Source organism: Micromesistius poutassou (genome assembly GCF_964030765.1).
Source record: "Micromesistius poutassou genome assembly, chromosome: 23".
NCBI classification, from domain to species: Eukaryota; Metazoa; Chordata; class Actinopteri; order Gadiformes; family Gadidae; genus Micromesistius; species Micromesistius poutassou.
In genome coordinates this window covers 10,838,390-10,863,140 of record NC_140293.1, presented here as the reverse complement: position 1 = coordinate 10,863,140, position 24,751 = coordinate 10,838,390, and the positions used below count along the sequence as shown (strand labels likewise).

The 24,751-nt window shown below is 48.0% G+C and overlaps 3 protein-coding genes and 1 pseudogene across 4 annotated transcripts in view; 3 read left to right on the top strand and 1 right to left on the bottom strand.

Moving 5' to 3' along the window:
* LOC311368286 (endonuclease domain-containing 1 protein-like) overlaps positions 1–9,747 on the top strand; it is a 12,446-nt pseudogene extending 2,699 nt beyond the window's left edge. Inside the window, exons 2-3 of the transcript in view lie at positions 8,267–8,649; positions 9,136–9,747. The product of the transcript in view is annotated as an endonuclease domain-containing 1 protein-like (transcript). The remainder of the gene's footprint in view (positions 1–8,266; positions 8,650–9,135) is intronic.
* A 2,326-nt stretch (positions 9,748–12,073) lies between these two features.
* On the top strand, positions 12,074–13,396 carry LOC311368285 (endonuclease domain-containing 1 protein-like; the record flags this gene model as incomplete). The annotated part of the gene is made up of 2 exons (XM_084487080.1): positions 12,074–12,367; positions 12,800–13,396. The coding sequence occupies 2 exons, from the start codon at positions 12,074–12,076 to the stop codon at positions 13,394–13,396; spliced, it is 891 nt and encodes a 296-aa protein (XP_084343206.1).
* Positions 13,397–14,182: 786 nt separating this feature from the next.
* On the top strand, positions 14,183–16,452 carry LOC311368371 (endonuclease domain-containing 1 protein; the record flags this gene model as incomplete). Its single annotated transcript, XM_084487172.1, has 2 exons — positions 14,183–14,600; positions 15,856–16,452. Exons 1-2 carry the CDS (start codon positions 14,259–14,261, stop codon positions 16,450–16,452), a joined length of 939 nt encoding a protein of 312 aa, XP_084343298.1. The 5' UTR covers positions 14,183–14,258.
* Positions 16,453–16,788: 336 nt separating this feature from the next.
* On the bottom strand, positions 16,789–17,817 carry ufsp1 (UFM1-specific peptidase 1; the record flags this gene model as incomplete). The annotated part of the gene is given in 4 exon segments (XM_084487243.1): positions 16,789–17,643; positions 17,645–17,742; positions 17,745–17,763; positions 17,767–17,817. Coding segments are annotated over 4 exon segments (885 nt in total). The 3' UTR covers positions 16,789–16,926.
* Positions 17,818–24,751: the final 6,934 nt, after the last annotated feature.

Sequence of the window (24,751 nt, the reverse complement as noted above, 5' to 3'; positions counted from 1 at the left end):
AGCTAAGGGTTGGGCGGTAGTTTCTATTTTCATATTGTCCAATCGTGGTTAGATCACCAATATATGATCCAATCGCAAAGGGGAGGGGGGGGGGGGAGGAGGGGGGGGGGATGGGGGGAGGAGTTCCGTCGACTGGTACAGTTAAAAATACGTGAATAAATACTTATGAGTGAACATTTTATTTAAAATATTTTAAATGAAGAAAATATTTTATAGCAATGTCCTCTTTCAAACAACGGCTCCCTTTTAAAAGTCTGTGTGTCTGTGATCGGTGCGGCAATATCACAGCATCGTGTTCCGTGTAACAATATTATCTTCGTCTTTTAATATCACATAGTCCAAATCATATCCATAATGCAGTATGGAGTACGGAGAGGCGGGGTTACAGAACCGTGGGAAAGGGGCGGGGTTACAGAACCGTGGAAAAGAGGCGGGGTTACAGAAACACGGAAAAGAGGCGGGGTTTACAGAAACACGGAAAAGAGGCGGGGTTACAGAAACACGGAAAAGAGGCGGGGTTACAGAACCACAGGAAAAAAAGGCGGGGTTACAGAACTGTGGAAAAGCAAACCGGTTGAACTACACTCAGTCGTCAATCGTGCTGATTGGCGGCGCTAAGCGTGCCGACATTGTCCTCCACCAGAAACATCTGTAAAGGCACGGTCGGGCGCGGATGCTAGAGTCTAAATCTGAGCTCTGACATGCCTCTCATGACAGGGCGCACATTCGGCAAAGCAGGACTCAGGCTTCTGCGGTCAAACCCTTTAAAGTTATATTCTGAGGCGGAGTGCCACATCCGGGCGGGGTCTATGTGCGCTCTGTGCAGAGGGTAAGCTCTAGTGTAAGTGTAAGCTCTGTAAGTTCTGACGGCAGGTTTGTTCAAATCGCCGATTCCCGCTAGTGGGAGTTCTGTTGACATCTTTTCACCGGCCGCTAGTGACGCGCCGAACTGGCCTTTTATTGCATTAATGTCATGGTTTGTATTTTTTCTGTATTGCATTTGCTAAATTCTGTTTTTGTTCTTCAGAAAATATAGTTATAGAGAAATTAAATATATATATATATATATATATATATATACATATATAGTTATATATATATATATATACATATATATATACATATATATATATACATATATATATATATATACACACATATATAGTTATAGTTATATTTATATATATATGTATATGTATATATATATATATAGTTATAAATAAATCTGTACAGAGCAGAGGGTATATACAAGCTGTGTCTCATTTGGGCTCTATGCATGATTTCTTTTTAAGTACAGATCAGTTTAAGTACATTGAGTACAGTATTGAGTATTTTGTCAATCTGCACGTTTTCCCGAAATAGACAAGTCTGGCCGACCGGTGGACGTTCGTACAATCCCCATGCTTCAAACTGCTGGTTTCCAGGTCCCAGACACTTATTGTAAAAGAACAACCTTACTATTTCCATTTCACAAAACAATTAATTCCTACATTTCACCCCGTGTTTGTCTGCCTAGCATCACAAACCCTAAATCGGACAAGCTCCACGAGGGTTTTGCCTTGAGATATATGGTCTGGCTGTGCAAGGATACCTTTTGCCCCTATTAAAATATAACTTTAAAAAACAGCTATTCAAAATGTTCATTTTTATTTGTCTTTATTTTGGATGACTTGTTGGAGATGGAGCCGGTTCTGGATGTACCCAAACACGGACTATTTTTCTATATTGAACGAGTAAGTCAATGTGTTGCCTTCACCCAACCACCACCACCATCTCTATATCTCTCTTTCTCAATCTCCATCATTCAACATGCAGAAACACACCCACCCCCCCCCCCCCCCCCACACACACACACACACACACACACACACGGGTACCAGGCGAAAACCTTATGCTACACTTTCGACCACCACTGCCAGAGAGAGACATCAAACATGTGGATCACCGGTGCGCACGCGTGTTCAAGCTAAAATGTCCCCGCCTCGCCCCCCCCCCCCCCCCACCGTCACACCGCCGTGCGTCCTGTGTTCCCTCCAGAAACCCCCCCCCTGTCAGACCCGCCCAATCATACAAAGAAACAACCGATTGACGGCAACGCAGGAACCCGTCACTGTGTCTCCGCCCCCCGATCCAACGCCCTCCACCTAGCGTCGCGGTTTCGGACCTAACCCTAACCCTCAGTTGAACCCTCGTTGTTTCAACGCCCCACATACAGAGGAGGGGGGGTGGGGGGGGGCGGTTCGCCCGGCCCGGACTAGAAGAGGCTAGTCCGCTGACCGGTCGCGTACTGGACTCTTAAGCACACAAACGACGGACCGAGGGGGGTGGGGGGGAACGGACGGTGCTACATACAGGTGGCGGCCCTTCCAAACAGGGTAGTAGAAGTAGTACTAGCGGCAGAACTTGTTAGTACTGTTGTTTTGTTTGCTTTGTTTGTCCTTTGTGGGGTCCCGTCTCTTGTTCTGTAGCGAGGGGGGGGTCAGGCCCTTTGCCCCGGGCCATGCCGCTGTGTTCCCCCCCCCCCCCCCGGTGAATCAAACCCCCCCACCGATGGCGCTCGGTGTTCAGCGGTTGCCACAAGCACGCCCTGGCCTTTTTGCTCTCGGTCGCTCACATTTTCTTTCCTTTTTTGTTTGGCTTTTTTTGTTGTGTTGTGGTTGGTTGGGGAAAGCTAGCAATGGGATAGGGCTATTTCTTCGGCTGCATACTGTTGTTTTAGTTTTTGTTTTGGGATATATATATATATATATATATATATATATATATATATATATATTCGCAATGAGCAACGTGTGATTTGCGTGAGACGGCAGACTCTGATGGCGGGTTCACAGTCCTGGACTGAATTGAGGACCTGTAGCCTATGGGGGACTGGAACCTCACAGCCTTAAACATAAGAAAACAACAACTGAAAGGGGAAGCTAACTGAATATTAACGCGCAAAAGACATTCAAACACGTTGCTTAGTGTCGACAACGTGTGCCGTGGGGGCCAGTTCACCCTGCCTAGTCGGACCCCTTCCGATAAGTTTTTTCCGGGCTGTTCTGAATGGCAGTCGGGAATGTGTGGATACATTTGCCACAACTACAACAGAGCCGAAGTCCCCGTCTTTGGGCTCAAGTTCCTCTCTTTAGGGCACCTTGATGGGTGAAAACAGCAGCAAAATGGTCTGTTCATAACCTTGTCTATTTTATAAGTGTACACCAGAGGGCGCTATGGATTCTAACGCTTGGATCTCTGGACAGAAAGTATTGTACATGAAGGAACAACACATTGAGAGTCAGACACACAGTATTTAGAAGGTCAACTGTAAATTTCTAAGTGTTAGAAAAACACAATATTTGTAAATATTACGTTTCTTGTTTGTTTTCTGATGGAATGAATGGAAAACTTACTTTGTGACAACAGAAGGCAACAGGGGCAGATGCAAAAATGGAAACCATCTTGAAATCCTGGTGAAGTGAAATGACCACATGATGGAATCGAAAGATATATATATAATCCGCATGACTTTGAAAGCATTTGTTGTGTCGTATTGCGCTCAGTACATGATAAGTAGGCCTAAAAGTAGCAGACATTTGACCTTCATTGCTCCGGCATCATATAATACCTCCCCTGTAATACATCGGTGGGCATATGTGTCTGCTGAGTGTGGGCCAACGCAGGTCACATCACACCATATGTTTACCTTTCACCTGCTTGGTTTACATGTACTCCTTGTGTCAAAAACAGCAATTTTTTTAATTTTTAAATCAATCAATTGTAAACTTTAAACTTTTCTACTTCAATGCTGTGTGGGTAGATGGTGTTTCTGAGTTCATATGACATTGTAGCGAAGTCGATGAATGAGTTACGATTAGCTTTTCACGGAGAAACGAAGCGACCGGTTCCATTGCCGTTGTTGTTCATCTGTTGCGTCTTTTACAATGTTGTCCTGTTCCTTGCGTTTTCATTTTATTTAATCAGCCCTCATCAAATATGCACATTTCCAGGTTAATGACACAGTCTACACACACACGCACACACACACACACACACACACACACACACACACACACACAAACCTTGAGCTGGATATCAAATTGGTTACCATGGGTTTGCAAATCTGCTCTTGTTGTCTTGTTTTTACATTCTTGAGGAGAAGATAATGCTAAATAATGAAACAAAAAAAAACATTTAAAAAAAGATATGAAAGTAAATCTATATAAAGAAATAAGGTGATGATATTTCTGTTTACTTTAGAAGTTATTACACACTGTATGCTGTGATTCTGACCAGGAAAAACAATAAATACATTCATAGCCACTGTGGGATTATTATTTCTTTTGTCAAACTGAAAATATAAATCGCACACACTTGATGCACAAATTGCATTAATTAGACAGTTGAACCACATGTGGCGTGACTTTGTCGTTTTGGAAACGTCCCAATCTGGTGTGAACGTTGTGTGTCAATCTAAAACGAGGACGGGTCATGGCTGCATGGTGGAGCTCAGTCAGTGGTTGATGAGGAGCAGAGGTTGAGCCCTTTGGACACTAATCTACACAACATCTGGATTCAGGGCGATTTCAACAGGGCCACCCATGGAAGAAGTCCTTACCAGAAACAACGGGGTATTATATGGCAATATAAGAGGATCTGCACAACGATATTTGTCTGTAGCCTTATAGTTGTGAAGAAATGTTTTGCAATTTGACAAATTAATCCTGGTCATAGTAATGTAACCCAGCATTATGAGTTGCCTCCGTTCTCCTGAAGATGAGAAATAACAACGCAGAGGTTTTATAGTCTGAACCAAAATGGCAACTTTATTACTGTTCAACTACTACGATATTTTCTCAGTTTTCATCTTTCACAATAAAAGCCCCCGGAATCTCAATAAAATAGCTTACATGCATCCCCTCCCCCAAAACTAAACGTCCTTGTTTAAAAAACGTAACAGGATCAACGCTACCAATGTATAATCTGTTAATAATGTATAATCTGTATAAAAATATATGAAAAAAAAAAATTAAAAATATATATATTAAAGAAATATATAAAAAATACATAAAAAATATATGACATTTAAAAAAATAAGTGGGGAGAAAGAAAGAACTGCAGATTGAAAAAATAAACTCCCAGGTGAAAAAAAGAACAGTACGGTGAAAGAAATGAAAGAATGGAATGGAAAGAATGCTGTATTTTTCGACATGTAGCTAACGATTAGCCAGCTTGCTAAAATGTCCCAGTAGAGGACATACTACTCAGTATATTTCTGTCTCGACGTCCTTCTGGCACAGGTCAACCTCTTCACCTGTCCTTCGCCGCGTTCACACTACATCCGTCCGTCAACAGATTGACGTATCCATGTGTTTTCCCGGGTTGTATCACAAAGGCGATTTCATTGGACATGCGTGTACTTGCGTATAATTGCATAACGCGATCTGTTTGGCCGACGGATCCGTCGCTGCCTGAAAAGTTGAACATTTCTCAACTTTTTGACGCAGGCGACGGAGCCGACAGACCCACAATGCATTGCGAGAGTGCCCCATGCAAAGTCAACTAGTGTGAACGGGGCATTTCACGTACTTAAAAAACATCTCTAGAGCCTGATGCTGACTTGATTTGTTTATATTCCAGGGTTAGATCAAAGTAGAACTCAATGAATCGCTCCATGTCGTTCCGTGGTTTTCCTGTCAAACTAAACTATTGTTTTTAAGTATATCTCGCAGAACATTTGGGCTTTTTTTTTCCACCCCCAGGTTTCTTTTTCTTTTGTGCCCATGAACACTCTGACTGGAAACACCGTCAGAAAAAAAGGGCAGCACCCAGCATACAGAAAACAACTAGAAAACAAGAAATTGTATGAAAACATGATGGTAACGGTTTGCAGTGAACATACATAAGAAAACACATTTCAACAAAGTCTAAGACCATTGACAAGCTGTTTGAATCCTATAACCATTGGATCCTATCCGCTGACCATAATGACAAAGTTCTGAAAACAAACTGGCCGTCTCATCATCCTTCCAGAACGACCCAGTCTGTTGTGGCTCGCTGTTGGCTGAACCGACGCTGTGACCCCTCGTCCCGCAGGGAGGAAGCATGAAGAGGAGAAGCCCTAAGGAGCCCTGAGTCCACTCATGAACGAGCAGGCCTCGACAGTCCACCGTACTGGACCAGCTGCTCCTCTCCATTACAGTCAAAAGGATGGCCGATAGGACAGGTGGGGCTGCGATGAAACGCTGTGCCGTAAAAAGTTTATTTCAAGCACAGCATTGTTTGTTTTTTAATGTTAACAGTGGTTTCTTTGTGTTCAGGACTTCAATGCCACATGCCACTGGTGATGGTTAGGTTAATGCTTGTTTATTTTGATCAAGTTGAGTAAGAGCTCCAAGCTCTTTAAATTCCCACGACAGAGGACTCTGTGATGTGATGTGATGAGAATTTACAATTACATTCAGGGCATTTAGCTTTTATCCAAAGCGACTTACAATAAGTACATTTGTCAAAAGAAAGAGAAACAACAATATATCGCTGCCGGTACAGTAAGGATGTTCATAGAAATAAGTGCCAAGCGCCTACAATTATAAGGATAACCCCGAATACAACAAAGATAGCTAGGATAAGATGCTACACAATGCTACTGTTTTATGTGCCAGGACGGACAACATACAATAAGTGCGTAAGAGGGGTGGGTGGGGGGGGTAAGGGGAGTAGGCTATGCAGAGTCTAGGCGAACTCTGAATAAGTGAGTCTTGAGTCTATTGCGGAAGCTGGTGAGCGACTCTGCGGTCCTGACATCGGCAGGGAGCTCGTTCCACCACTCAGGAAAAACCAAGAAGAGTTGAGGCTTTGATGATGGACCTTTGCTTTGCTCTTAGCGATGACGGCACCAGGCGTCCAGCTGAGGTAGTGAGAGCAGAGCGCTCAAGCCGGGGTGTGTGGTCCGACCAGCGCTTGGAGGGTAGTTCCATTGACTACCTTGTAGGCCAGTGCCATCATCTTGAATCTGAGGTGAGCTATACCTCAAGGTATACCTCAATGGAGGATGAAGCTACTCTGCCCCGCCTCACACACCTGGCAACAAGCGCGCTCTGCCCTCAAGCGTTCTATCAGAGGGTATTTTCAAAGACGAGAAACACCGTTAATCAGGAGAGGTCTGGGCGCTATACCATAAAGGCACAGCCCTAATCGCAGAGACCCAGGATCGAATCCGGCCTGGGTCATTTACTGCATGTCCTCCCCTCTGTCTTCCACACTTTCATCTCTATCTCTCTCTATAATAAAGCTGGAAAAAAAACAAAAATAAATCTTTAAAAAAAAGGAGAGGTCTTGGCTTCTGCCCGGAGAAGGGAGATCTTTCTGATCTTTCTTCCGAAGAACTGACGCCAGCCTAGCTGCTCTGTGCCACTTTGTCTTTTCTTTCACTGTACGTTATTTATAATATTCTCATTCGTCCTCCCTTTTTTGTGCTCAAAAGTATGTAAGTTATTTACTTTTTTTTTTGCTGAATAACTACTACTGAAGATCGTTTTTTTGTCATGAGAAAAATAAAAGGAATTTCGTTATGTACTTGATTTGTTTGCTTTTTCTTCTTAAGACCTGAGACCTGAGATACCAGATCAAAAAGCAGCATCGGTATGAGTGGTAGTATCATTAAAACGAATGATACCCATCCCTACCTAAGGCCCAGGAGGATGTGTGTGATCAGAGGAATAGTTGTAGTCAGTGAACATTGCTGCTCATGCTCCACTGTGTGTCTGGAGGGCCCCTTGGCTTTAAAAGGGGAGTCAGCAGGTGGTCTAAGTTGTTGATTAGTAATTTCCCATTTTGCTTTTATTCTTGCTTCCCTGAGCTTCAAATAAACAGAGCCAGCCTCTTCATGTTTTCGAATTCCTCAGACGCAACCACGGGGAATTACGTCCAAGAAATTGTGCTGTGGGTCGAGGCTAGGACGTTTTATGACGATTTAAAGATGGAAGGTGGAAAAGTAGATAGAAAGGACGAACAGATAGACAGTATAGTGACAGGTTGATTTGATAATTATGTTTAAGGTCTGAGAACAACACTGCCTATGGCATGGTCACAAATTAAGTTGAAGGAGAAGCAACCATTCAAAGCCAAGGGAGGTGGGTGATATCAACTGTGGCTTTGCATACGGCCGATATGCATACGCGGCCGGCAGGGCCAGGCAGACAGTGGACACACAATGCTGCGTAGAACACGAGTATAGTATCGGCCTCGTGGTATCTGCTCCCTGGCTGGTGGACTCCCGACCGAGGGGAATAAGGAAAAGACCCCGTGGGGAAGAAAGGAAGCAGCACTCCCTGGCAGTAGAAGTGCTGCTCCGGAGCCACCGTGGGAATGCGGCTGTCCAAAGCCTTCTGTCTTCTGTCCCTCCCCCTGCTGCTGGTGGGGACCAGCCTGACGGCGGCCAGCGTGTTGGCCAGCTTCCGGGACTGCAGCCACTTCTTCCACAAGCGCACTCCGCCGGTGGGCCTCCGCGGCGCCGGCCTGAGGTGCATCTGCCAGCGTTTCGGGGACCAGGCGCGCTACGCCACCCTGTACGACGGCGGCCGCCGCCTGGCGCTCTACTCCGCCTACGTCTTCAAGAAGTCGGACGGACAGGGCCGGGCGGCCGCGCCGTGGATGTATGAGCCGCAGGTATGCAAAGCGGCGCCGCCGCGTTCCAGGGACACGGGTTCCTCGGGCCTCCCGACGGTGTCTTCGTGAATGTAGGAGGAAAAAAAAAAGTCTAAAGCCGGGGGGGGGAAAACTGAGTGTGTAGCAGTGGTCCCCTGACGTTCGTTTGTCAGGGGAAGGCACTTATTGTATGTCGTATGTCCTGGCACTTAATGTACGCACATAATAGTATGTTGTACCTCCCGGCACTTTAAAAATGAAAAATGTAAAAGTTAGTAGTTGTTGTGTACCATCTTATCCTAGCTATCTTTGTTGTATACGGGGAATGGGTTAACCTAGTGATGGTTAGTGCTTTGCACTTGGTTCTATGAACATCCTTACTGTACCGACAGAGATACACCGTTTCTCCTTCTTCTGACAAATGTACTCATCGTAAGTCACTTTGGATAAAAGGCGTCTGCAAAATGCACAAAATGCAAACGTGAACGTGAATTCATCCCCAAACAGTTGGTCTCAGAGGACGGCGGCGACAACATGAGAGAGCTCCCCCTGGACGAGGACGCGGCGGCGGCGCTGGAGGAGAGCCAGGCCGTGCTGGAGGACTACACGGACGCGGTGGGCTACGAGAGGGGTCCCCTGAACCCCGACCAGCACCAGGCAGACACCGACGACAAGTCCTCCACCTACACGCTGACCAACGTGGTGCCGCAAGCCACCGCCTTCCTGGACGCCTGCTGGAACCCTTACCTGGACGCCGTCCGCCGCCGCCTCAACAACTTCTGCCACGGGAGCTCCTACGTGGTCACCGGGGCGACCGTGTCGGGGTCGGCGCTGCGGCGGGAGAAGAGGGAGCGCGTGGCCATCCCCAAACACCTGTGGCTGGCGTACTGCTGCCCGTGGTTTGACCGCAACTCGCCGCACGAGGTCCGCTTCATGTTCCCCAGCTACGGGAGCTACGCGCTGAACCAGGCGACGGGACACGAGGTGGCCGAGGTCCCCGTCAAGGACCTGGAGAGCTTCCTGACGCGCCAGGCCGACGTGGGCCGAGACCTGGCCGTGTTCCCCAAGGGCTGCGTCGCCGAAGACCTCTTCAGACGCGGGAAAAGGCAGAATCCATGAGCCTGATAGACGTCGGTCAAGATACTGTATATGGGATGAGATGGGAGCAGTGTATATATTTATTGTGTATATGGTAGGCCTGGGCGATACGGCTGAAAGCCATAACACGTTATAACTTGATCATATTGATCGATATCAATAACTATTGATAATTGTAATGACCTAAAAAGACTAGGAATTACCATGCTGGATTTAAACACTTGTGTTTAACACTTAATATGACCTTCCACTGTTCTTCATTGATAAATACTCCAATCTCGATACAACAATGAAAAACACTCAAATATTGTCAATAAGTATGGAACTGTGTTTGTGTAACAAACCCAGCTGCTAGATTCGGTGGTCCAGTCTCTTATCAATATATAATGAACATGTTTTATATTGATATTGATCAAAAGTCTATCACGATACGATCATTTATTGATTTATTGACCAGGCCTAATATATGGTGTATATAATGGACTTTATACAGGACAAGAGGTCAAGTGCTGAAGATGAAAATAAATCAACATAAATCAACATTTTAAATCAGTCATTTTAACGTTTTAAAGTGGACACATTCACATTCTTCCATTTTCTTTCATCGTTTCAATAATTCAGCTGTTACTGATTTTATGTTTCATTAAGTATATAGCATTGTGTTGTATGCAAACATGATGGGCTTTTAAATGTGATTCAAATACTTGACATGCAGTGATTCATTTTAGTTTGTTGTATTCACCACTTTTCTATTGTCATTATTCCCATTCCCATTTTTTAAGTGAAGCCTTGTGACTTGAACGATGCTATTCCAATAATGATAATAAAAGCATGCATAATGATTAATTCAATTCATTACTTAATCCACTAACTAGGGGTCAGTTGATAAAAACACGATTCTGCAGCAGTCATCTCTTCCTGCTCTGATTCAGGCATAGAAAGATATGCACCATGAGTGACTTTTCTATGCAGAGTGATGTCCAAAGATCCATTTCATCTCAGAGCCAGGCCTAATCTTTATTAGCCCAACCTCCTGCTGCTGTAGCTGGGCAGAAATGGGCAGTATATCCTTTTGGCTTTAATAGGCATTTTCGTGGATCGTCTGATGTGTTCACTGCTCACATTTATATGCTTTGAAATTTGAAATGTGCTCACAAAATAAAGCAGCAAGTGGTCTTTACCCTAACCATGTAGATAATTAAGGAAAGGAGAATCGAGGTGTTTAGGGCAGAAGTCTTTGGTTTGTAGGTGGTTGTGACGCTGACCTGATTTTGACCACACTCGCCATTGGACAGACCACTGACACAGCCCTTCCCTTAACCACTAACCCAAATGTTCTCGGCCTCTGGACTACCTTGAACCATTCACCATTTCGCCTTGACCTTCTCTCTTCACCCCTTGAGCCCTTGACATCCCCTCTTCAACCCCTTCACTGCCTCTCCTTGACCCCTCTCAGGCCCAAAGCTTCTAACCCCAACGCGAGATTATCACTGTGGCAACTCTTGATAACACCAGTCTTTGTAATGAATACATGCCATTGCATAAATAAACTCTATAAACTCTGCAATTACTGACTGAAGAACATGGTATTAATGTAAGAGTATTGGCTATAGATAATAATATGCAGACCTCCTTTCAACAAACAAATTATTGATTAATTGCATGATGTCATACACAATTAAAACATTGCTACAAAACTATGCAACCCAACAGCATTGAGTGGCACTGGCCTCAGCATGCCACCTTCCTTTGTGCTGGACGAACATGTCAAGTTCAAGCACTTAGGTGTTAGTGGGTTGTATTACGACCATAGTTACCGCTAAGGTAACTATGGTTACCTGCCCAAAAGTTCCTAACGTGGTAACTACAAAACCCTAAAATGAAAAATAAAAAAGGTGTTTGTTCTATAAATACATTTTACCTCGTGGAATTTATGTGCAGCGTAAACTCGATGCTCAGAGGGACGTTTATGACGACGATACCTTCCCCTGTTTTACATCAACGCGGGACTGTAGCATTTTGCAATTTGCATCCTCACAGGTGTACCTGCACTCGAGTGGCCGGTGGGCCGGGTGGCTGTAAAGGTGCACGAGGAGTACGTCGGTTTGCATATCAACCTCCCGATTAGAGAACAGCTCATGGAGCGGCCGCGTTCGCTCGCGAGTTGAGCCATCGGACCCCGCGGTTACGACACGAAGGACCTCACCAAGTAGTCAACAGGAGGAATCTACACATTCACTTCCCTGAGGTGCATTAGAACATTGTTGTTTTTTCCCTGGAGGCCTCTCTCTCCTGCCTGTTTCTCTGAAGTACACCACCGTGCCGCGACTCCCGACTCACGGTCAAAATGATATCTCGGACGCAGGCGGTCCTCCTGTGGGTCGCCGCGGTCAGCGGAGTGGCCCTGGCGACGGTGGAGCGGGAGCTGTCCCCGGAGTGCAGGAAGTTCCTGTACCTGGGGACGCCGCCGACGGGCCTGGAGCGCCGCTCCCTGAGGAACATCTGCCAGCGGTACAACAGGAAGGCTCGCTACGTGACGCTGTACGACACGGAGGGACACATCCCCGTCTACGCCGCCTACACCTTCAAGCGCTCCGAGGGCAACAGCCACAACGACGTGCCCTGGATGTACGAGCCTCAGGTAGGAACCGCTGAGGGGAACAGATGACCGGCGTTTAGGTCGCGATTCTCCTTCTTAAAGAGTGTCTTTTTGTGGTGGTTCACCGGGTAGAGAGCGTAACCATTAACGGCCAATTCTTACCACAGCGACCCGGGACCGATTCCTGCCTGTGGTCTTGCTGGTCTTGTCTGCATGTCTTCCCCTCTCTCTCTCTCTCTCCCATACATTCCTGTCTCACTCCCTCCACAATTAAAAGGATAAACAAATAAAATCTTTGTGTGTTGAGAAAGAACGGGAAGAAACATTCCGGTTTCATCTACTTTCCCGTCGGTGTCAGTGTCTCATTTAGGTCGGATTCCGTCCACCGCCTCCTGTGTTGATCCCTTCCCTTTCCCCCCTCTCCCCAAACCCCCCCCCCCTCACTCCTCTTTCCCCCCTGTCGTCCCACCCAAGCTCTCGTTGCTGTCCGACACCGGCGAGATGCAGCCCTTCCCGCGCGGCTACTCGCCCATGAACTTCGAGGACGCGCAGGCCGTGCTGGAGGACTACACCAACGCCATCCTGTACGAGCGGGGCACGCTGAACCCCAACGCGCACCAGGCCCAGCCCGACGACAAGGCGGCCACCTACACCCTGACCAACGCGGTGCCCCAGACCTGGGAGTTCAGCGCCCAGGCTTGGAAGCCCCAGGAGCAGGTGATCCGGAGGCGGCTCAACAACTACTGCCACGGCACCGCCTACGTGGTGACGGGCGTGATCACGTCCGGCAGGATGATCCGCCGGAACAACATCAACCGCGTGGCGGTGCCGGCGTACATGTGGTCGGCGTACTGCTGCGTCGACTACGACCGCAACGCGCCCTTCGACGAGCGCTACCGCTTCCCCGTGTACGGCCACTACGGCCTCAACGACCGCGAGGGCGGCGAGGTGGTGGAGCTCTCCGTCCAGAAGCTGGAGGAGTTCATCAAGAAGATGACCTTTGTGGAGAAGAACTTTCAGATCTTCACGGACGGCTGCGTCGCGCCGTCCCTACAGCCGGCTGAAAGTTAAAAGCCCGCGCTGTCCTTCAACAATGTCGCCTTTAGTGGGGAAAAAAATAATCAAATGCTTGATTTCTAGACATTAATAAATTCTCTTCTGGCTGTTTTGAAACTTTTCTGACTTGTTTTTTTTTTTGTATGGAGATGCTGTGAAGTGACACATAGGCCTACTGCTGTGAACATTTAAGAATGTTCAAATAGTTAAAGTAGATGACAGCTGGCCTGTAAGGGAAATAATTTATTTGGTCTACCCATATTGCTGAGACAGATCTACCTTTACACGGACTGGGATAAAGGCCTAATGGCACAGTTTGGGTATTGGGCATCAGGGAGTTAGGGAACCTTTATTATAAGCCAATGTGCTTTCACATCACAGTTATACACACACACACACACACACACACACACACACACACACACACACGGACACACACACACACACACACAACCCACGCTTCTGCCTCCCCATTCAAGTGCGCTTATATAGCTATATACCTAACATTATCTTCGGCTGCTTTTCAACACCGATAACATTCACTACTTTTGACTGATAGGACACATAAAGTTGCCGCACTTTGCATATATGGAAACGAATTGAAAGCGGGTTTCACGTTGATACCAGATAAATAAAGTGATGCCTGAGTTTCTGCCTGATGTGGTTCGTCATTGTAGACTTAATGACGTGTAATATAAGTGTGTTAAAACTTAAATTACACGCCCCCCCCCCCCCCCCCCCCTTCGTTGAGTACTACGTTGGTTTGCATAGCGATCTCCCGATTAGAGAACGCCTTGTGCAGTGGTTGCGTTCGCTCGCGAGTTGAGCCATCGAACCCCATGGTAAGACACGAACAAAAGTAAACTCTGTGGTCGTGATGCCTGTAACAGAGTGCGGTGCCTGCGCGCTTCACTCGCCAGCCGTCGACCACCTGCTGCGCGTCTTGCTGCTGCTGCTGCTTCTGCAGGGGGGGCGGGCGGCGGTGGTGGGGGACTTCAACCAGGTTCAGCATTGCAAGGACTTCCTCTACATGGGCACCCCACCCCGCGGCTACCTCAGCTCGGACTCATTCAAGAACATCTGCCAGCAGTACGAGGATCAGCCCCGCTACGTCACTCTCTATGATTCCCGCAGACACATCCCCATCTATTCGGCGTACACCTTCAAGAAGTCCGACGGGGAGAAGACGGTGGACTTTCCGTGGATGTTTGAGCCTCAGGTGACCCCTCAGCGCTGGAGTCGAGGGGAGAGCACTCTCGTGTGTTTTGTGGGGGGTTTGCTGGCAGTGTTTTCGGTTTGGTTGGATTTCGTTAAATGGGTTATTCAACTTTGACAGTGTTACCACATCAGGCAAAGCAAATAGCCTGCTCATCGCAAATACACCACGTACAGATTTGGCAAAGACATAACTCAGCAAAGAACTTGAAAATCAAGATAAGAACATTTGATTACAACAGTGTTTTCTGTTTTTGTTTTTATAAGAGTTTGAGGGAATTCCTCTTAAAGGTATGTAACTGATACCGAGAGTTTGAAATGGGTACTGCAGTCCAAATGCAAAACTTTGGAGAATTGTCTCTAACTGGCCCCTCTCCCAAGACTAGATGCTCACACAGGTTGCATGGAGGAGACAGGAGCCGAGGGCAACAATATATTATGAGATGAGCACAGGCCCCCCCCTCCCTCTCAGACAGATTTCCAGCAGTTCTGGCCCATTGTGGGAGCGATGACAAAGAGGTGTGCCCTATGGGAGCAACCTTGAGGCCTCCCTCTGAGCTCCACGCTTCTTTGCTCTGATTGGTTGTATGTCTAATCTGGTCCAGAAGTATTTAGGTCTGCGTTTGCTGATAACCCTGACCCTCCAGACTATTACCTATTTGAAAATTGGTCTGGCGATGTCAGGCTAGCAATCTGGGGTACTGAATCATAACAAAAACACCTCATGCAGACATAAATAAATTGCTGAAATTACTATCCCCCGACAAGCACTCACCGATTTGTATATACCTTCTCAGTGGAGTCTTGTGATTGGTTCGCTCGCTCTACGTGAAAGAATGTTACCTAACCCTTAGTCTAACCCTTTACAGGCCTCTACCGGCAATCCACTGCTTTCATTCATTTCACAGCCACACAGGAAGTGATCCGGAAATGTTATTACGTCTTGAGCAGGCAAATTGCCGGTGGCGATTACCTCGACCCCTGTTCCCATTTACACACGACCCCTATCACACAATGTTGCCGCAAGCAATGCATATATATATATAATTATTTATTATTACCTTTGTAGGTGATGTCTGCTGATACTAGCCATTGGCAAAGGCAAAAATACCATAAAGAAAGAAATGCGAAGGGAGAGTCTGCTAACCTTGTCTGGGAAGACAACTAACTCCCGTATTCTTATGCATTATGTGTGTTTCGCTTTCCATTTGCTTCCCATGCTGTGATGTCTCCCCGCCCCCCCTCCCCCCCCCCCCCAGCTGGCTTCAGACAAGGGCAGCAGCAACATGGAGCCCTTCGGCCGGTCCTCCCCCCCCTACAGCCCTCCGGACCTGGAGGACGGCCAGGCCGTGCTGGAGGACTACGCCGACGCCGTGGGCTACGAGCGCGGCCAGCTGAACCCCGACGGCCACCAGGCGGACCCCTCGGACAAGGCCTCCACCTACACCCTCACCAACGTGGTCCCCCGGGGCAGGGCGTCGGCGGGGCCCTGGGCGCGCCACCAGCGGCTCGTCCGCCAGCGGCTCAACAACTTCTGCGGCGGACGGGCCTTCGTGGTGACGGGGGTGACCACGGCGGGCGGCGCCGTCCGCAGGGGGCGCGCCGACCGCGTGGCCGTGCCCGACCACCTGTGGTCGGCCTACTGCTGTGTCGACTTCGACCGCAACGCGCCGTACGTTGAGCGCTACAAATTCCCGGCGTTCGCGGCGTACGGCCCCAACGACCGGGCCAGCGGCGGCGACAGCAACCAGGTGGTGGAGGTGCCGCTGAAGAGCCTGGAGAGGTTCCTCGGAGGCAGGATGACGCTCAACCACAACTTCCAGATCTTCTACAACGACTGCGTGTCGGGCGGCTAGCACCACACCGTCGTGACTCCATGCATACAGGCCCGTTTGACTTTATCGTTTTTAATGGGCGTTGGAATCAATAAAAAAAAAAGGAGGCATTTAACATTACCAAGGAGTGTATCTGAGTAGTCATTATACAGAACGGGCACCCTGCCTTCAATAAGAATTGAAGAATAAAATAATTGTCACATATGGTTAACATCATAGATTGACACAACATATAAGATACTATGGGGTTCCACCATATATTTATACACCTTAGTGATCTCTCTCTCTCACACACACACACACACACACGTTTAAAATTCATATTTATTTTGTTCTAAAGTAATATAACAAGAGAGTCAATACTTCCAGGAGACGTATTTGTTAAGTTACTTAAACCTGAAACCTGAACATCTGTGCGTTTCAGCAGTGCAAGCAGGTCAATAATTATCTTGCCCACACGATGGCGCCGTTTCTCCTCTACTGCGAGCTTGCGAGTTAGTGAGCCCCGGTGAGTGGTAGACATAGATTATAAAAAGAGCATTGGTCCAGGGACGACACTTTAATCCACCGCACCCACCCGTGCGTTTGCAACTCAGTTTTGTCTACTGTCTTTCCGTAGTAGTGCGGGTCAACAACCAAAACACTACTCCCATGCTCCCCGCTACACACTCCCAGTATCCCTTTGGACGAGTTGTCCCTGTCCCCTCCCATCATCACCGGGCACCCGTGCGTCTCAAAGTGCCGACGGAGCTCCGGAACGGCCACCTCCTCCAGCTCCGCGCCTCCACCCCGCACATGCACCACCCTGCACGGCACGTCGTAGAAGTAGTCGAGGACGAGCGACGCTTCAAACGTCCCGATCCATCCCCGGGACCCCCTAAACGAGTCCTCTTTATCGCCCATGGAGACCAGGGCGTGCTGGATGTCCGGGAGGCTTGGAGGGGGTCGACCTGACTGCCGGTTGAAGCGCAGCCAGGAGGCCATGGTCTGCACGGTGCGGTAGCCGCATCCCCAGCCCCTGTCGTCCTGGCCGTCACAGCCGTAGTGGTAGTAGAGGTAGTCTCCGCTCACCGTGGCGCACCGGCTCGAGTCCGGCGCGTCGAGCCCGGAGTGGACCCGTCTCAGGAGGGACTCGGACCCGTTAGTCAAACCCCCCGGGTTGTGATCTGTCCCCCAGGCGATCGCTGTGGTGTTATTCATCTCGGTCAACCTTTAAGTCCACACGACCACAGTGAGTGACGTTTGTCGACATAAGTTGAACTGCGTGGTGTTGCTTTGTTATTAGTCCGTGTGGGAAACCTCGCACCGATGTTCCGGTTCTGTGAACGTCTTCTACATGGTTTTGTGTCGCTCATGTTGCCTGATGAGGACACCTGCTGAGCGCATGCATTTCATGAACTGGGATGTCTTTTTTTCTCCACCGAAACAGCGATGTCGACCTATTTTCCATGTATGATAGTTTTGCGATTTGTGCAGGGTGGTTTGTTTGGAGACCACCAAAGTGATCCGCAAGTAGGACAATACGCTGGACTCGAGATCAAATGTGAAGAAACCAAGATGCGGATATCGGCCAGACGAGAGTTTTTCAACGTGTCTTCAACTGGGCGACGGGGACTGGACCCGGACCCGGTCACGAGTCTGAGATGGTCATCTAGGCTGGACTTCAGGAGTGCGGGACCGAGTCCACAGTAAGAACCGAATATAATTGTATTATTATTTTATTTATATATAGCCTATATATATGTTTTAATTATTATTATTATTATTTTTAAAGGTGTCATTACATCGTTTTTTCATTAATTTTGCGGTAGTCACTAGTAGCAATGAATGCCCTGTGAATCGGTTTTGGTGAAGAAAAAAAAAAAAAAGCTCTGTTACTCATGTTTCACGCTGTTCTAGTGGAGGAGGTGGGCGGGGAGGAACGACATGATTTAGGCTCTTATTCATGAATATTCATGACATGCAAATGTATCGATTCTGATTGGCCATCACAGTAATAAAACCAATTAAACTTCCAGAGAGACACTCACAGACAGGGAGAAGGAGAGAGAGGCACAGTCTGAAACGCAAGTATGAAACGCGAAACGCAAGTAGCTTTGTTGGGGGCGGATCTCTGGCGCAGTTGCTATTATACCGGCCGATAAATTACTCTTGCGCCCGGCGCAAATCTTCACTTAGAGCCAGCACATTTGAACTTGACGAGTTGATATTTTGACAGTGCGTTTGCAGTCTCTGCTGAGACAGATGCATGACCACATGAATTTCAAACTTAAAATGGCTCCGTTTATAGAGTTTTATTCTAGAAACACTGAGTGGTCATGTAGGCCTAGGCCTAAATTTCGGCAAAGAGAACTTAACACATACCTGATGCGGTCCTGTGGCTGCAACTGTGGGTCTATTTAATGATATGCGGCAATACATTAACAAACATCGTTTGTTACCAGTATTCTATACATAATCATTATTGACTTTTGTCAATAAGGTTCATAATTATCATTTACCCTAAAACAAGATTTTGTTTTGGAAGGCTGGGATATACTTTGATCGAGTTTATTATTGTTATTATTATAATTTTAACGCATGGCATTAGCCTGCTAGGCCTACAGTGTTCATTCATGCAAATGTTTCCATAACCCACATGCTATTTCTTTGCAGTTTCACTCATATGAACAATCTTTGACATCATAATATTTAAATCAGGCTTCTAATCGTTTGCATGTTTATGCTGTGTATAGCCTATGTGTGTGTAAGCTTATGTTGCAGTTCCAACCTGCCATGGCACGTCAAAAATAGCAACACCAACTGCGCTATCCGCTATAGTGCATTTAGACCAGGCATTTGCCGGTGTCACACCTGTCAGTGGCGCAATTGCTTTTAAGATCAGTAAAATAGCACCATGTATCATTTGAGCCGGAACACATCTCTGCTTTTCGCCGGCATGCCTCTCCGGGGCGCAAGTGTAGTGGCCCGAGTTTGCTGCAGGGGGAAATCAGCTTTAAGCCGGGTGAAAAATAGCAACGAGTGTGTCGGTGTAGAAAGTCAATTGCGCTGGGGGGGGGGGGGGGGGAGGGGGGGAGAGGGAGAGAGGGAGAGGGAGGGAGAGAGAGAGAGAGAGAGAGAGAGAGAGAGAGGGAGAGGGAGAGGGAGAGGGAGAGAGAGAGAGAGAGAGAGAGAGAGAGAGAGAGAGAGAGAGAGAGAGAGAGAGAACAAACCACTGGGCTCCTTTGGGGTTTCTGGTTGATTGAATACAGAAAGAAGAGCCGCCTCGGGGCACCATGCTGGGCCGGGGCTGAGCTCCCGGACTCCCGCGGTTCATTTTATTAAAAAAAAAAAATTAAAACATTTTATTGGGTGCCGTTTTGTAAACTTTTGCTGCCTAATAACGTGCGTCACTTATTAATATGTATAATTCGAATTTGATAAACCAGGTGGACGGGCGATTGGCGTATCTATTACAACCGTCTGCCGCTTTGTCCTGCGGTTCTCTCCACCGCTAGGGGCAGTCTGGTGGTCAACAGTGTCACGACTGCGACGACATACCCGTTGATTGCCATTACACGAGGTGAGGCAGATTCCCCATCTGGTGACAGGTTGCAGTTGTTCAACCAATTGTGGGAGGCTGATGATGTCGGGCGACTTCCGCCGGTCTCCAATATATCGCCCTTCTTCAACACCGATGTATTCAGAAAGCAGACGGCGAGTGGACAGCCGTTGACCCCCAGCTGGCTGCCCACGACCGCCACGACCAGCGCCTACGGACTGCTGCACTTTTCCCTTCGCACCATGACAGGTTACTAGGACTTATTTAGGACTTATGGCCGATATAGGTCACTGGGAACACTGGTTCATATTCCAGAGCAGGGAAAGAGAGCAATACATTTCTATTTCACAACGTTATTCATTTATTTTACAAACTGAAATAATAATAATTAATTTCCATTTTCAGTGTTCTTTTTATTGTGAATATACGATATAGGCTACATATCCACAAAAAAAAACATTTTCTCATGCATTTTTCATTTTCCATTTTACACCTACAGATTGTTTTGGAACAAATGTTATTCGTAAAAAATAAATAAGAAAGTAATTTAGCATTAAGGACATAATTCCAGAGAACTCTCAACCCTGTCAAATGTGTCAACAACAGCAACAGCAGACCCCCAGTAGGCCTATGATAACCTCCGTGTCTGTGTCGTGGACTCAGGCCTCACCGCTCCACGCAGTTCCACCACCTACCAGCAGGGGGCGTCGTTGTTCCTCGAAGCACAACGTGGAGGCCCCGCAACACACACGTCTCTCAGGGTGTACGTCGACCACTGTGTTGCGTCATCCAGCCCCGACCCCCTTGAATCCCCCCGGCTACAAACTCATCACTAATCGCGGGTCAGTGGAAGTAGATCAAACGTTAGTTATCCCCGGCGGGGGGGGAGGAAGAACACACTAGTGCCAGCTTCACTTTTGTGAAGGCTGACTGGTTGTTTGCTCAAAGGACCCCCTGAACCTCTCCGTTCTGCACCGGGGGGGGGGGGGGGGGGGTACATTCCTGAGGCTGAAGGAGACGTCCCATCTGCTCATCATAGAGGGGTGGGGCGGTCCCCAGAAGCTCTGAATTGTGTGCCTCATCCTCCTCCTCCTCTCCATCACTGCCTCCACACTGTGTCCGGTTCATAGTCCAACCACAGAGGAGGCCCTTCCTCACCGCGCCGGGTGAGTCTGCTGGCCGCCCCGGCCGTGAGGCCTCCTCCCAGGCGTGCCGCGGCGAAGAACAGCGTGCTGGCTACCGACAGACTGGTGGAACATCTCTTAGTGGCTTACTGCTGCAACACATCCAAGGACCACAGCCTCCAGAGGAAGAATATCTTAGAACCGCGTTGAATGCCGCCCTGCACGGACACTTGACTGACGGCGCCTGGGTTTGAATGCGCTTGTCAGAGTCAGCCGGCGTTTTACACTGTAGAACAAAAGTGGCATGATTAGCGTTCATTGTGATTTGAACACTTGGCGCCGCCAACCCTCGACCAAATGACCCACTGTGTGTGTGTGTGTGTGTGTGTGTGTGTGTGTGTGTGTGTGTGTGTGTGTGTGTGTGTGTGTGTGTGTGTGTGTGTGTGTGTGTGTGTGTGTGTGTGTGTGTGTGTGTCCCATTTACATTTAGGGCATCTAGCAGACGCTTTTATCTAAACCAACAATAAGTACATTTGTCAGAAGAAATAGAAACAATATATCTCTGTGGGTACAGTAAGCATGTTCATAGAACCAAGTGCCAAGCACCAACTATCACTAGGTTAACCCGTTAACCCGAAAAGCTCATCAGAGGACCCGCTCATCAAACCCATTCCAGACCAAGGACCCAGACGCGTTGCGCCTTTTGTGAAGGGCCCCGTTTTCACCACCAGGTGTCGTGTTGATGTCTTTCCATTACGAGCCATTTAAAACGAGTGACGTCACAAGTTCCAGCAAGCACTTCCACAGAGGTGTGTGACGGACTGATGAGAGGATGGAGTGATAGACGACATCGACTGCGTCCATTGGGAGGCTTATCTGTCCGTCATATTGCCCACTTGTGCTGTCACACGGCTGATCATCAACATGACACCTCTCTGCCGTGATTACAGAAGTGACTGCCCGTGTACGTAATCTTCCTGTGGTTTACAACGGTGGCCTTTCCCCCACTCCTTAACCCCCTTAACGCAGTCACTCAGCGTGCAGTCTGATTTGAACGGGGCTCCCATGGCTGTGCCGTGTGGTTTCAGGTGTACATCAGCTGTCAACTCAGGGCCACTCTGGCTGACGAAGGCACCAGACTCCCAGAACAAGGCCTGCTTCTTCCACAGACCCTCCTCCAGGTGGGGCCCCCACGTCACCCTTTACCTCACTCCTCGTCATAAACACACACACACACACACACACACACACACACACACACACACACACACACACACACACACACACACACACACACACACACACACACACACACACATTTTTTCATGGCACATGAAACATAAGCCTTTGCACCTTCTGAGATGACATTTCTGTCCGGCTCTTCCTCCCATGACGATCCCCACCTTCCTTCAACGCCCTCCTCTGCTCTTCAGCTGGCGGCCGGCCGAAGGCAGCGTGGAGGTCTGTGCGTCTTGTAACTCTTAACAACTGTTCAGACGCAGGGAGACGGCGAGAACATCCTCCACGTTGTAAACACCAAAGTGTCTTTATTACTTTTTAATTTATTTTGTATTTAATCTTCAACTTGTGGGTGTATATCTTGTATATTTTGTATAGAGACAGGGAGAGGGATCTCATTTTTGGATGACTCAATTAAATCTAATTCCATTGTATTTGTATAGCCCTTAATCACAACGTACGTTCTCAAAGGCTGTACTCAAAGGTCTTACCAGGCCTTATGTATCTCTGACTGCTTCAGGGGAGGAGCGGGAGGCATCGAGCCACGGTGGGGGCCGTGCAGCGCCTCGGCCCGGCCGACTGACGTGGACGGATCACAGTCCCGCTCTGAGGAGCCCAGACTACACCCCTCGTACGGGTGTGACCCCGGGATGAGGCCCAACACAGCCCGGGGTCGTCAGCTCCAACCAGATGAAGGTTTGGGTGGTCCGGCGTTGGAAAGAGTATTTGCAACGAAAACATTCATTGCTGACACAAAACCCATTGGATAGAATTCTAACGTGGTTAAAAAACTGTTTTCTTTTTATTGTCTAGCTATAGCCTTGCCTTCACAGAGGCTTTAAACAGATCGTGCCACTGGCCTGTTTTCAAGTATTTCTCAAATGCTTAATAAAACAAATTGCAAATTAACTTTTTTGGCGATTTTATTCACACGCATCAGGGCGTTCATGTTCACTGTTATCCTTATTTGTCTTTTTCCACAACAGAAAAGTAAGTAAAACTTGATGGTGAGGCAGTTGATTGGGAATATGAATAGATGGTCACCCCCCCCCCCCCCCCCCCCAACAAGCATTACGACCAGCACCCCATCCACGCCATGCCAGGACAAACACGCAGAAGTCCAACCTGAAGGCACGAGCTAAACATATCACCTCGTTAATCGTTATTACGCGTCTATTTATACGCAGCGCCTGATCTGTCACACACACACACACACACACACACACACACACACACACACACACACACACACACACACACACAGGTATGTGTGTAATGTGGGCTCCAGTTTGCAGTGTGGATCCAGGGGGGTCCTTCCTGGGGTTATTCATAACAATAGAGGGGAGGGGTTTGAATCTGGGTCCCTCTGAGGTACACACACACACACACACACACACACACACACACACACACACACACACACACACACACACACACACACACACACACACACACGCTTAACGTGGTGCAGCCAGACCAGGTCAGGCCAGGTCGGCCCCTCCTCATCCTATATGGAGGCTGCTTCCTCTCTAGGACACTCGGGGTCACGTCATATGGGTCGTCAGCTCAGCCTATCAGGAAGCCTGTATCATCCCCATAATCACCCCGACTCTACTCGGTATCATCCCCAACAATTAAAATACGGTTCAATCTCGTTCTTTACAGTAGTAAAGTATACAGTACTGGTACGCTGGAGACAAACGTAGCATACGCTCGTTGTTATAAATGACCATGCACTGTACCGTAACGCCTTTGTGTGGTGAGAAACCCCTCAACAGAAGGGAGGTCAACGCTGTGTACCTCCATGGCCACGGCTCAGGAGATGGAGTCCAAAGTGTGTGTGACGGTAAAAGGTTACTCCTGCCTGAAAATAGCCCAGTGCGGACGGCCGGCCTGGAGTAACATCTTATCGCTAACGGAGGATAACGAATGAATGGATGGAAGAGGGAGCGGGCGACTGGTTGAGATAGCACTGGGCCCAGAATAGCCACAGCCAGCAGATAGAGGGGGGAGGGAGGGATGGCAACAAGTTTGAATTAAGTGGGATATTTCTATTTCTAACGTGCCGGTGCAATATCGTTTTTTGTGTCAGTATGTCTTCTATGATCTTAAACGTCCATGCTGGTTTGTCACTGTCGATCAAATGATAGCCTCATGCTGAAAAATCTGGCGTATCATGTCATGTTTCAGCTGCCCTATGTCTTAGTTCACGCCTCCCGTCAACCAGTTTGACGAACTTCTGTTTCTTTCAGTACGTGAAGAAAATATTTGGCGTACAATTTTGAGTCACGATGGGCCGATCTGGAACCCAAGCTTCGTTAAGACCAGCGGTAGCCCTCACAACCATCGTCATCTTGTCATCGAGTAGCGCCATCACTGCGACAGATGGTTCAGCTCTGTGCTATGTTGGAGGGCA